This window comes from Procambarus clarkii, chromosome 6, assembly GCF_040958095.1.
Source record: "Procambarus clarkii isolate CNS0578487 chromosome 6, FALCON_Pclarkii_2.0, whole genome shotgun sequence".
NCBI classification, from domain to species: Eukaryota; Metazoa; Arthropoda; class Malacostraca; order Decapoda; family Cambaridae; genus Procambarus; species Procambarus clarkii.
Window position 1 is genome coordinate 37,433,612 of NC_091155.1, and position 14,724 is coordinate 37,448,335.

At 53.8% G+C, this 14,724-nt stretch overlaps 1 protein-coding gene across 1 annotated transcript in view; it reads right to left on the reverse strand.

Annotated features, from left to right (window-relative positions):
- LOC123747913 (atrial natriuretic peptide receptor 1) overlaps positions 1 to 13,154 on the reverse strand; it is a 108,331-nt gene extending 95,177 nt beyond the window's left edge. The window contains exon 1 of the mRNA XM_069308347.1: positions 12,001 to 13,154. Within this exon, the coding sequence (XP_069164448.1) occupies positions 12,001 to 12,421 (421 nt within the window). The 5' untranslated portion in view covers positions 12,422 to 13,154. The remainder of the gene's footprint in view (positions 1 to 12,000) is intronic.
- Between the last annotated feature and the right edge of the window lie 1,570 nt (positions 13,155 to 14,724).

Sequence of the window (14,724 nt, forward strand, 5' to 3'; positions counted from 1 at the left end):
CCACCACAACAACACAATAACCACCACAACACAATAACCACCACAACAACAGAATAACCACCACAACAACACAATAACCACCACCACAACACAATAACCACCACAACAACACAATAACCACCACCACAACACAATAACCACCACAACAACACAATAACCACCACAACAACACAATAACCACAACAACACAATAACCACTACAACAACACAATAACCACCACAACAACACAATAACCACCACAACACAATAACCACCACAACACAATAACCACCACAACACAATAACCACCACAACACAATAACCACCACAACACAATAACCACCACAACACAATAACCACCACAACACAATAACCACTACAACAACACAATAACCACAACAACAACACAATAACCACCACAACACAATAACCACCACAACACAATAACCACCACAACAACACAATAACCACCACAACAACACAATAACCACCACCACAACCCAATAACCACCACAACAACACAATAACCACCACAACACAATAACCACCACAACAACACAATAACCACCACAACAACACAATAACCACCACAACACAATAACCCGCCCACAAGACAACAATATCCCACCCACAAGCCAACAATAACCACCACAAGCCAACAATAACCACCCACAAGCCAACAATAACCCGCCCACAAGACAACAATAACCCGCCCACAAGACAACAATAACCCGCCCACAAGCCAACAATAACCCGCCCACAAGCCAACAATAACCCGCCCACAAGCCAACAATAACCACCCACAAGCCAACAATAACCCACCCACAAGACAACAATAACCCGCCCACAAGCCAACAATAACCCGCCCACAAGCCAACAATAACCACCCACAAGCCAACAATAACCCGCCCACAAGCCAACAATAACCCGCCCACAAGCCAACAATAACCACCACAAGCCAACAATAACCCACCCACAAGCCAACAATAACCCGCCCACAAGCCAACAATAACCCGCCCACAAGCCGACAATAACCCACCCACAAGCCAACAATAACCACCACAAGCCAACAATAACCACCACAAGCCAACAATAACCCACCCACAAGCCAACAATAACCACCACAAGCCAACAATAACCCACCCACAAGCCAACAATAACCCGCCCACAAGCCAACAATAACCCGCCCACAAGCCAACAATAACCCACCCACAAGCCAACAATAACCACCACAAGCCAACAATAACCCGCCCACAAGCCAACAATAACCCGCCCACAAGACAACAATAACCCGCCCACAAGCCAACAATAACCCACCACAACACACAATAACCACCACAACACAATAACCCGCCCACAAGCCAACAATAACCCGCCCACAAGCCAACAATAACCCGCCCACAAGCCAACAATAACCACCACAAGCCAACAATAACCCACCCACAAGCCAACAATAACCCGCCCACAAGCCAACAATAACCCGCTCACAAGCCAACAATAACCACCACAAGCCAACAATAACCCACCCACAAGCCAACAATAACCCGCCCACAAGCCAACAATAACCCGCCCACAAGCCAACAATAACCCACCCACAAGCCAACAATAACCCGCCCACAAGCCAACAATAACCCGCCCACAAGCCAACAATAACCCACCCACAAGCCAACAATAACCACCACAAGCCAACAATAACCCACCCACAAGCCAACAATAACCCGCCCACAAGCCAACAATAACCCGCCCACAAGCCAACAATAACCCACCCACAAGCCAACAATAACCCACCCACAAGCCAACAATAACCCACCCACAAGCCAACAATAACCCACCCACAAGCCAACAATAACCCACCCACAAGCCAACAATAACCCGCCCACAAGCCAACAATAACCCACCCACAAGCCAACAATAACCACCACAAGCCAACAATAACCACCACAAGCCAACAATAACCCGCCCACAAGCCAACAATAACCCGCCCACAAGCCAACAATAACCCACCCACAAACCAACAATAACCACCACAAGTCAACAATAACCCGCCCACAAGCCAACAATAACCACCACAAACCAACAATAACCCACCCACAAGCCAACAATAACCCACCCACAAGCCAACAATAACCCGCCCACAAGCCAACAATAACCCACCCACAAGCCAACAATAACCCACCCACAAGCCAACAATAACCTGCCCACAAGCCAACAATAACCACCACAAGCCAACAATAACCCACCCACAAGCCAACAATAACCCGCCCACAAGCCAACAATAACCCGCCCACAAGCCAACAATAACCACAACAACACACAATAACCCGCCCACAAGCCAACAATAACCCGCCCACAAGCCAACAATAACCCGCCCACAAGCCAACAATAACCCACCCACAAGCCAACAATAACCCGCCCACAAGCCAACAATAACCCGCCCACAAGCCAACAATAACCCGCCCACAAGCCAACAATAACCCGCCCACAAGCCAACAATAACCCGCCCACAAGCCAACAATAACCCACCCACAAGCCAACAATAACCCACCCACAAGCCAACAATAACCCGCCCACAAGCCAACAATAACCCGCCCACAAGCCAACAATAACCCGCCCACAAGCCAACAATAACCCACCCACAAGCCAACAATAACCCGCCCACAAGCCAACAATAACCCGCCCACAAGCAAACAATAACCCGCCCACAAGCCAACAATAACCCGCCCACAAGCCAACAATAACCCACCCACAAGCCAACAATAACCCACCCACAAGCCAACAATAACCCGCCCACAAGCCAACAATAACCCGCCCACAAGCCAACAATAACCCGCCCACAAGCCAACAATAACCACAACAACACACAATAACCCGCCCACAAGCCAACAATAACCCGCCCACAAGCCAACAATAACCCACCCACAAGCCAACAATAACCCACCCACAAGCCAACAATAACCCGCCCACAAGCCAACAATAACCCACCCACAAGCCAACAATAACCCACCCACAAGCCAACAATAACCCGCCCACAAGCCAACAATAACCCGCCCACAAGCCAACAATAACCCACCCACAAGCCAACAATAACCCGCCCACAAGCCAACAATAACCACAACAACACACAATAACCCACCCACAAGCCAACAATAACCCGCCCACAAGCCAACAATAACCCGCCCACAAGCCAACAATAACCCACCCACAAGCCAACAATAACCCACCCACAAGCCAACAATAACCCGCCCACAAGCCAACAATAACCCGCCCACAAGCCAACAATAACCCGCCCACAAGCCAACAATAACCCACCCACAAGCCAACAATAACCCGCCCACAAGCCAACAATAACCCGCCCACAAGCCAACAATAACCCGCCCACAAGCCAACAATAACCCGCCCACAAGCCAACAATAACCCGCCCACAAGCCAACAATAACCACAACAACACACAATAACCCACCCACAAGCCAACTATAACCCGCCCACAAGCCAACAATAACCACAACAACACACAATAACCCACCCACAAGCCAACAATAACCACAACAACACACAATAACCCACCCACAAGCCAACAATAACCCGCCCACAAGCCAACAATAACCCGCCCACAAGCCAATAATAACCCGCCCACAAGCCAACAATAACCCGCCCAGAAGCCAACAATAACCCGCCCACAAGCCAACAATAACCCGCCCAGAAGCCAATAATAACCCACCCACAAGCCAACAATAACCCGCCCACAAGCCAACAATAACCCGCCCACAAGCCAACAATAACCCGCCCACAAGCCAACAATAATCCGCCCTCAAGCCAACAATAACCCACCCACAAGCCAACAATAACCTTCCCACAAGCCAACAATAACCCGCCCACAAGCCAACCATAACCCGCCCACAAGCCAACAATAACCCGCCCACAAGCCAACAATAACCCTCCCACAAGCCAACAATAACCCGCCCACAAGCCAACAATAACCCTCCTACAAGCCAACAATAACCCGCCCACAAGCCAACAATAATCCGCCCTCAAGCCAACAATAACCCACCCACAAGCCAACAATAACCCACCCACAAGCCAACAATAACCACCACAAGCCAACAATAACCCACCCACAAGCCAACAATAACCCACCCACAAGCCAACAATAACCCGCCCACAAGCCAACAATAACCACCACAAGCCAACAATAACCCACCCACAAGCCAACAATATCCCGCCCACAAGCCAACAATAACCCGCCCACAAGCCAACAATAACCACAACAACACACAATAACCCGCCCACAAGCCAACAATAACCCGCCCACAAGCCAACAATAACCCGCCCACAAGCCAACAATAACCACAACAACACACAATAACCCGCCCACAAGCCAACAATAACCCGCCCACAAGCCAACAATAACCCGCCCACAAGCCAACAATAACCCGCCCACAAGCCAACAATAACCCACCCAGAAGCCAACAATAACCCACCCACAAGCCAACAATAACCTGCCCGCAAGCCAACAATAACCCGCCCACAAGCCAACAATAACCCACCCACAAGCCAACAATAACCCGCCCACAAGCCAACAATAACCCGCCCACAAGCCAACAATAACCCACCCACAAGCCAACAATAACCCACCCACAAGCCAACAGTAACCCGCCCACAAGCCAACAATAACCCGCCCATAAGCCAACAATAACCCGCCCACAAGCCAACAATAACCCGCCCACAAGCCAACAATAACCCGCCCACAAGCCGACAATAACTCACCCACAAGCCAACAATAACCCACCCACAAGCCAACAATAACCCACCCACAAGAACACACAATAACCCGCCCACAAGCCAACACCCACCCACAAGCCAACAATAACCCGCCCACAAGCCAACAATAACCCGCCCACAAGCCAACAATAACCCGCCCGCAAGCCAACAATAACCCGCCCACAAGCCAACAATAACCACAACACACAATAACCCGCCCACAAGCCAACAATAACCCACCCACAAGCCAACAATACCCCACCCACAAGCCAACAATAACCCACCCACAAGCCAACAATAACCCGCCCACAAGCCAACAATAACCCGCCCACAAGCCAACAATAACCCACCCACAAGCCAACAATAACCCGCCCACAAGCCAACAATAACCCGCCCACAAGCCAACAATAACCCGCCCACAAGCCAACAATAACCCACCCACAAGCCAACAATAACCCGCCCACAAGCCAACAATAACCCACCCACAAGCCAACAATAACCCGCCCACAAGCCAACAATAACCCGCCCACAAGCCAACAATAACCCACCCACAAGCCAACAATAACCCACCCACAAGCCAACAATAACCCGCCCACAAGCCAACAATAACCCGCCCACAAGCCAACAATAACCCGCCCACAAGCCAACAATAACCCGCCCACAAGCCAACAATAACCCGCCCACAAGCCAACAATAACCCGCCCACAAGCCAACAATAACCCGCCCACAAGCCAACAATAACCCACCCACAAGCCAACAATAACCCGCCCACAAGCCAACAATAACCCGCCCACAAGCCAACAATAACCCGCCCACAAGCCAACAATAACCCGCCCACAAGCCAACAATAACCACAACAACACACAATAACCCGCCCACAAGCCAACAATAACCCGCCCACAAGCCAACAATAACCGCCCACAAGCCAACAATAACCCGCCCACAAGCCAACAATAACCTGCCCACAAGCCAACAATAACCACCACAAGCCAACAATAACCCGCCCACAAGCCAACAATAACCCGCCCACAAGCCAACAATAACCCGCCCACAAGCCAACAATAACCCGCCCACAAGCCAACAATAACCCGCCCACAAGCCAACAATAACCCGCCCACAAGCCAACAATAACCCGCCCACAAGCCAACAATAACCCGCCCACAAGCCAACAATAACCCGCCCACAAGCCAAGAATAACCCGCCCACAAGCCAACAATAACCACAACAACACACAATAACCCGCCCACAAGCCAACAATAACCCGCCCACAAGCCAACAATAACCCGCCCACAGGCCAACAATAACCCGCCCACAAGGCAACAATAACCCGCCCACAAGCCAACAATAACCCGTCCACAAGCCAACAATAACCCGCCCACAAGCCAACAATAACCCACCCACAAGCCAAGAATAACCCACCCACAAGCCAACAATAACCACAACAACACACAATAACCCACCCACAAGCCAACAATAACCCACCCACAAGCCAACAATAACCCACCCACAAGCCAACAATAACCCACCCACAAGCCAAGAATAACCCGCCCACAAGCCAACAATAACCCGCCCACAAGCCAACAATAACCCGCCCACAAGCCAACAATAACCCGCCCACAAGCCAAGAATAACCCGCCCACAAGCCAACAATAACCACAACAACACACAATAACCCGCCCACAAGCCAACAATAACCCACCCACAAGCCAAGAATAACCCGCCCACAAGCCAACAATAACCCACCCACAAGCCAACAATAACCCGCCCACAAGCCAACAATAACCCACCCACAAGCCAACAATAACCCGCCCACAAGCCAACAATAACCCGCCCACAAGCCAACAATAACCCGCCCACAGGCCAACAATAACCCGCCCACAAGCCAACAATAACCCGCCCACAAGCCAACAATAACCCGCCCACAAGCCAACAATAACCCACCCACAAGCCAACAATAACCCGCCCACAAACCAACAATAACCCACCCACAAGCCAACAATAACCCGCCCACAAGCCAACAATAACCCGCCCACAAGCCAACAATAACCCGCCCACAAGCCAACAATAACCCACCCACAAGCCAACAATAACCCGCCCACAAGCCAACAATAACCCGCCCACAAGCCAACAATAACCCGCCCACAAGCCAACAATAACCCACCCACAAGCCAACAATAACCCGCCCACAAGCCAACAATAACCCACTCACAAGCCAACAATAACCCGCCCACAAGCCAATAATAACCCGCCACAAGCCAACAATAACCACCACAAGCCAACAATAACCCGCCCACAAGCCAACAATAACCACCACAAGCCAACAATAACCCGCCCACAAGCCAACAATAACCCGCCCACAAGCCAACAATAACCCGCCCACAAGCCAACAATAACCCGCCCACAAGCCAATAATAACCCGCCCACAAGCCAATAATAACCCACCCACAAGCCAACAATAACCACCACAAGCCAACAATAACCCACCCACAAGCCAACAATAACCCGCCCACAAGCCAACAATAACCACCACAAGCCAACAATAACCCGCCCACAAGCCAACAATAACCACAACAACACACAATAACCCGCCCACAAGCCAACAATAACCCGCCCACAAGCCAACAATAACCCGCCCACAAGCCAACAATAACCCGCCCACAAGCCAACAATAACCCGCCCACAAGCCAACAATAACCCACCCACAAGCCAACAATAACCCGCCCACTAGCCAACAATAACCCGCCCACAAGCCAACAATAACCACCACAAGCCAACAATAACCCGCCCACAAGCCAACAATAACCCGCCCACAAGCCAACAATAACCCGCCCACAAGCCAACAATAACCCACCCACAAGCCAACAATAACCCGCCCACAAGCCAACAATAACCCGCCCACAAGCCAACAATAACCACAACAACACACAATAACCCGCCCACAAGCCAACAATAACCCGCCCACAAGCCAACAATAACCCGCCCACAGGCCAACAATAACCCGCCCACAAGGCAACAATAACCCGCCCACAAGCCAACAATAACCCGCCCACAAGCCAACAATAACCCGCCCACAAGCCAACAATAACCCACCCACAAGCCAACAATAACCCGCCCACAAGCCAACAATAACCCGCCCACAAGCCAACAATAACCACAACAACACACAATAACCCACCCACAAGCCAACAATAACCCACCCACAAGCCAAGAATAACCCGCCCACAAGCTAACAATAACCACAACAACACACAATAACCCACCCACAAGCCAACAATAACCCACCCACAAGCCAAGAATAACCCGCCCACAAGCCAACAATAACCCACCCACAAGCCAACAATAACCCGCCCACAAGCCAACAATAACCCGCCCACAAGCCAACAATAACCCGCCCACAAGCCAACAATAACCCGCCCACAGGCCAACAATAACCCGCCCACAAGCCAACAATAACCCGCCCACAAGCCAACAATAACCCGCCCACAAGCCAACAATAACCCACCCACAATCCAACAATAACCCGCCCACAAGCCAACAATAACCCGCCCACAAGCCAACAATAACCCACCCACAAGCCAACAATAACCCACCCACAAGCCAACAATAACCCGCCCACAAGCCAACAATAACCCGCCCACAAGCCAACAATAACCCGCCCACAAGCCAACAATAACCCGCCCACAGGCCAACAATAACCCGCCCACAAGCCAACAATAACCCGCCCACAAGCCAACAATAACCCGCCCACAAGCCAACAATAACCCACCCACAAGCCAACAATAACCCGCCCACAAACCAACAATAACCCACCCACAAGCCAACAATAACCCGCCCACAAGCCAACAATAACCCGCCCACAAGCCAACAATAACCCGCCCACAAGCCAACAATAACCCACCCACAAGCCAACAATAACCCGCCCACAAGCCAACAATAACCCGCCCACAAGCCAACAATAACCCGCCCACAAGCCAACAATAACCCACCCACAAGCCAACAATAACCCGCCCACAAGCCAACAATAACCCGCCCACAAGCCAATAATAACCCGCCCACAAGCCAACAATAACCACCACAAGCCAACAATAACCCGCCCACAAGCCAACAATAACCCGCCCACAAGCCAACAATAACCCACCCACAAGCCAACAATAACCCGCCCACTAGCCAACAATAACCCGCCCACAAGCCAACAATAACCACCATAAGCCAACAATAACCCGCCCACAAGCCAACAATAACCCGCCCACAAGCCAACAATAACCCGCCCACAAGCCAACAATAACCCACCCACAAGCCAACAATAACCCGCCCACAAGCCAACAATAACCACCACAAGCCAACAATAACCCGCCCACAAGCCAACAATAACCCGCCCACAAGCCAACAATAACCCACCCACAAGCCAACAATAACCCGCCCACAAGCCAACAATAACCACCACAAGCCAACAATAACCCGCCCACAAGCCAACAATAACCACCACAAGCCAACAATAACCCGCCCACAAGCCAACAATAACCCGCCCACAAGCCAACAATAACCCACCCACAAGCCAACAATAACCCGCCCACAAGCCAACAATAACCCACCCACAAGCCAACAATAACCCGCCCACAAGCCAACAATAACCACCACAAGCCAACAATAACCCACCCACAAGCCAACAATAACCCACCCACAAGCCAACAATAACCCGCCCACAAGCCAACAATTACCACTTAAAGCATCAAGGATAAGGCAGGTTGCCATAGCAACCTCTCTCCCCTCATGACAGATCATTTTGATATGAAGAAGCATGATGCTGGGGATGCTGCCCCCCCTCCCCTCCCCCCCCCACGATATCCCTCCCCCCTCTACGATATCCCTCCCCCCTCCACGATAGCCTTCTATCCCCCAAACAATATGGCACTGCACTCAATATGGCACTGCACTCAATATGGCACTGCACTCAATATGGCACTGCACTCAATATGGCACTGCACTCAAACCACATCATTCACTGCCCCCAAGCATGGACCACTAAACGACCCAACCATCCCATCTAGCCAATAACCAGCCACTAACTATCCACTAACTACCCTAGGGCAGTGGGCTCACAAACAACTCACTTAAGTACAGATTCCATCTCTCCAAAACTGACATTTAAACTCTCACAGAAAAGACACTGAACCTCCTTAATAAATTCTTAAGTCAACAAATGCCGACAACTTCTTGAGGGAATAAAGTCAAACTCCGGAAAAATATTGGATAGTTTCGGGGAATAAATGTCGGACCATTGTTTATCTATGTATTCTTTCTTTTATCTCAAGTCTGGGGAATTATTGCATTTCTGCTGTATATGAATGGTTCTCAAGGGTATACATGTGTATATGTATACGTGTGTTCTCCGTGAACAGGGTGAGAGATCTGTTCTACGTGAACAGGGTGAGAGATCTGTTCTACGTGAACAGGGTGAGAGATCTGTTCTCCGTGAACAGGGTGAGAGATCTGTTTTCCGTGAACAGGGTGAGAGATCTGTTCAACGTGAACAGGGTGAGAGATCTGTTCTCCGTGAACAGGGTGAGAGATCTGTTTTCCGTGAACAGGGTGAGAGATCTGTTCAACGTGAACAGGGTGAGAGATCTGTTCTCCGTGAACAGGGTGAGAGATCTGTTCTCCGTGAACAGGGTGAGAGATCTGTTCAACGTGTAGTTGAGTGATTTATTGAACAGTCAAGCACGGAAGGTGATTGTTCTGCTTTTAAAATGTTATTAATGTGTGTTTACAAAGGTGGAATGTAATTCTGGTCAGCTTCCACATGTATATACTCACATGTATATTTACGTGTATGGGTGTATATATTATGTATTGTGAATACAAGACCGGAACGTGAAGAAGCCGTTGGTGACGACACTGCCCAAAACGCTACCCTAACCTAACCTAACCTTTGACCCCCTCACCTATTTGTATGTAACCTCCCAGTGATATGAATCCCGTTCTGTCTCATCACTTGAGAATGAACCATATGAGCTCGAAACATATAAACCTATAATAAGTGTAATATATACTACAGGTTATTTTTATTTTAATTAACCTTGAACAAAGATGAAATTTGGAGAAATCATAGCCAATACTGCACCCGAGTTCGATTCTCGAGTACCTGAATGTAAGACAATAGCATTACCAACTTTGTCAGAATACATGAGAACATAAGGAAGCTGCAGAAGGCTCCGACGAAGCCCATTCATCCACACTAAACCCAAGTGTGTAACCTACACTTGAAACACTCCACCGAGGTCCTCGTTTAGTACCTAACCAGCCTGTAGAGACGAGGTAATTGAGTTAAATGGTAGTTAGTGATGAGGGGAATATTGTCCCTGTTAGGTGGACCCCAGGGGTCACTACCCCAGGGGTCATCACCCCAGGGGTCACCACCCCAGGGGTCATCACCCCAGGGGTCACCACCCCAGGGGTCACCACCCCAGGGGTCACTACCCCAGGGGTCACCACCCCAGGGGTCACCACCCCAGGGGTCACCACCCCAGGGGTCACTACCCCAGGGGTCATCACCCCAGGGTTCACCACCCCAGGGGTCACTACCCCAGGGGTCACTACCCCAGGGGTCACCACCCCAGGGGTCAGTACCCCAGGGGTCACCACCCCAGGGGTCACTACCCCAGGGGTCAGTACCCCAGGGGTCACCACCCCAGGGGTCACCACCCCAGGGGTCACTACCCCAGGGGTCACTACCCCAGGGGTCACCACCCCAGGGGTCACCACCCCAGGGGTCACTACCCCAGGGGTCACTACCCCAGGGGTCACTACCCCAGGGGTCACTACCCCAGGGGTCAGTACCCCAGGGGTCACTACCCCAGGGGTCACTACCCCAGGGGTCACTACCCCAGGGGTCAGTACCCCAGGGGTCATCACCCCAGGGGTCATCACCCCAGGGGTCACCACCCCAGGGGTCACCACCCCAGGGGTCACTACCCCAGGGGTCACCACCCCAGGGGTCACTACCCCAGGGGTCATCACCCCAGGGGTCACCACCCCAGGGGTCACCACCCCAGGGGTCAGTACCCCAGGGGTCACCACCCCAGGGGTCACTACCCCAGGGGTCACTACCCCAGGGGTCACCACCCCAGGGGTCACTACCCCAGGGATCACTACCCCAGGGGTCACCACCCCAGACACACAATACCTGGCCCGGGGGTCGCGGCCCCTCCAAGACTCAGGTTCGAATCCCACAAGGAACACTACACATGGGTGAACATACTTACTGGCAGGGGAGCCCCTGGGGGAGGAGGCGGCCCCAGGGGACCTGGCGATGGGGCTCCTGAGGGGGGAGACAGCCCCTGAAGGGGAGATGCGCCCCTCGCTGACGAATCGACAATATCGACAATCCAATACGCAGAAATTGCGGCTATTCCCTGAGGCCCCCAGGGGCGTGGAGCACTCCAGGGGGGACAGGAACCCCCCGGTGGCTGACAGGTTGAGTGCCACGCGACTGTCACGCTTCCCGGCGGCGGTTTCCGACGGTGTCTCCTTACACGCCCCGTCCATGATCGCAGACACCCCGCTTGTGTCACCCTGCAAGATCTCGCTCGTGACGGCTCCCGCGGGGGGGCCAGACCCCTGTGGGGGGGACACGGTGGTCGTAGGGGTCATGGGGTCACCAGAGGCCATACCTTGCACTCGCATCCTGATCAACCAGGCTGTTGCACCCCGCGTTCAGTCCAGATTACACCGTAACGTCACTAATTAATTGTTCCATCGGCGCCTCGTTCACGGTTAATGATCATTTAGGTCTAATTGGGGTCACTAGGGTGAGTGTGGGGGGGTGGGGGGCTGTGAGACAGTGCCAGGAGCCGTAGGACAGTGCCAGGAGCTGTGGGAGAGTGCCAGGAGCCGTGGGAGAGTACCAGGAGCCGTGGGACAGTGCCAGGAGCCGTGGGAGAGTACCAGGAGCCGTGGGACAGTGCCAGGAGCCGTGGGACAGTGCCAGGAGCCGTGGGACAGTGCCAGGAGCCGTGGGACAGTGCCAGGAGCCGTGGGACAGTGCCAGGAGCTGTGGGACAGTGCCAGGAGTCGTGGGAGAGTGCCAGGAGCCGTGGGACAGTGCCAGGAGCTGCGTGACAGTGCCAGGAGCCGTGGGACAGTGCCAGGAGCTGTGGGACAGTGCCAGGAGTCGTGGGAGAGTGCCAGGAGCCGTGGGACAGTGCCAGGAGCTGTGGGACAGTGCCAGGAGATGTGAAACAGTGCCAGGAGCCGTGGGACAGTGCCAGGAGCCGTGGGACAGTGCCAGGAGCCGTGGGACAGTGCCAGGAGCCGCGAGACAGTGCCAGGAACCGCGTGACAGTGCCAGAGTGAGAGGGGAGAGCCACTGGGAGCCTTGCCTGCTGGCTCTCTGAGACACTAGTGAGGGTGGCACTCCTCCCTGAGCCTGGCACTGGCCATGCGTGGCCCCGCCCTCACCAGCATCCTCCAGCCGGCCCACTACCAGCCGGCTGGTCCACTACCAGCCGGCTGGCCCACTACCAGCCGGCTGGTCCACAACCAGCCGGCTGGTCCACTACCAGCCGGCTGGTCCACTACCAGCCGGCTGGTCCACTACCAGCCGGCTGGTCCACTACCAGCCGGCTGGTCCACTACCACCCAGCTGGTCCACTACCACCACCCAGTTGGCCCACCACCACCAGCCGGCTGGCCCACTACCAGCCGGCTGGTCCACTACCACCCAGCTGGTCCACTACCACCCAGCTGGTCCACTACCACCACCCAGCTGGTCCACTACCAGCCGGCTGGCCCACTACCACCACCCAGCTGGTCCACTACCACCCAGCTGGTTCACTACCACCCAGCTGGTCCACTACCACCCAGCTGGTCCACTACCACCCAGCTGGTCCACTACCACCCAGCTGGTCCACTACCACCCAGCTGGTCCACTACCACCCAGCTGGTCCACTACCTCCCAGTTGGTCCACTACCACCCAGCTGGTCCACTACCACCCAGCTGGTCCACTACCACCCAGCTGGTCCACTACCACCCAGTTGGTCCACTACCACCCAGCTGGTCCACTACCACCCAGCTGGCCCACTACCACCCAGCTGGTCCACTACCACCCAGCTGGTCCACTACCACCCAGCTGGTCCACTACCACCCAGCTGGTCCACTACCACCACCCAGCTGGTCCACTACCACCCAGCTGGTCCACTACCACCCAGCTGGTCCACTACCACCCAGCTGGCCCACTACCACCCAACTGGACCACTAACACCCAGCTGGCCCACTACCACCCAGCTGGTCCACTACCACCCAGCTGGCCCACTACCACCCAGCTGGTCCACTACCACCCAGCTGGTCCACTACCACCACCCAGCTGGTCCACTACCACCCAGCTGGTCCACTACCACCCAGCTGGTCCACTACCACCCAGCTGGTCCACTACCACCCAGCTGGTCCACTACCACCACCCAGCTGGTCCACTACCACCCAGCTGGTCCACTACCACCCAGCTGGTCCACTACCACCACCCAGCTGGTCCACTACCACCCAGTTGGTCCACTACCACCCAGCTGGCCCACTACCACCCAGCTGGTCCACTACCACCCAGCTGGTCCACTACCACCCAGCTGGTCCACTACCACCACCCAGCTGGTCCACTACCACCACCCAGCTGGTCCACTACCACCCAGCTGGTCCACTACCACCACCCAGCTGGTCCACTACCACCCAGTTGGTCCACTGCCACCCAGCTGGTCCACTACCACCCAGCTGGCCCACTACCACCCAGCTGGTCCACTACCACCCAGCTGGTCCACTACCACCCAGCTGGTCCACTACCACCACCCAGCTGGTCCACTACCACCCCAGTTGGTTCCACTACCACCCAGCTGGCCCACTACCACCCAGCTGGTCCACTACCACCCAGCTGGTCCACTACCACCCAGCTGGTCCACTACCACCCACCCAGCTGGTCCACTACCACCACCCAGCTGGTCCA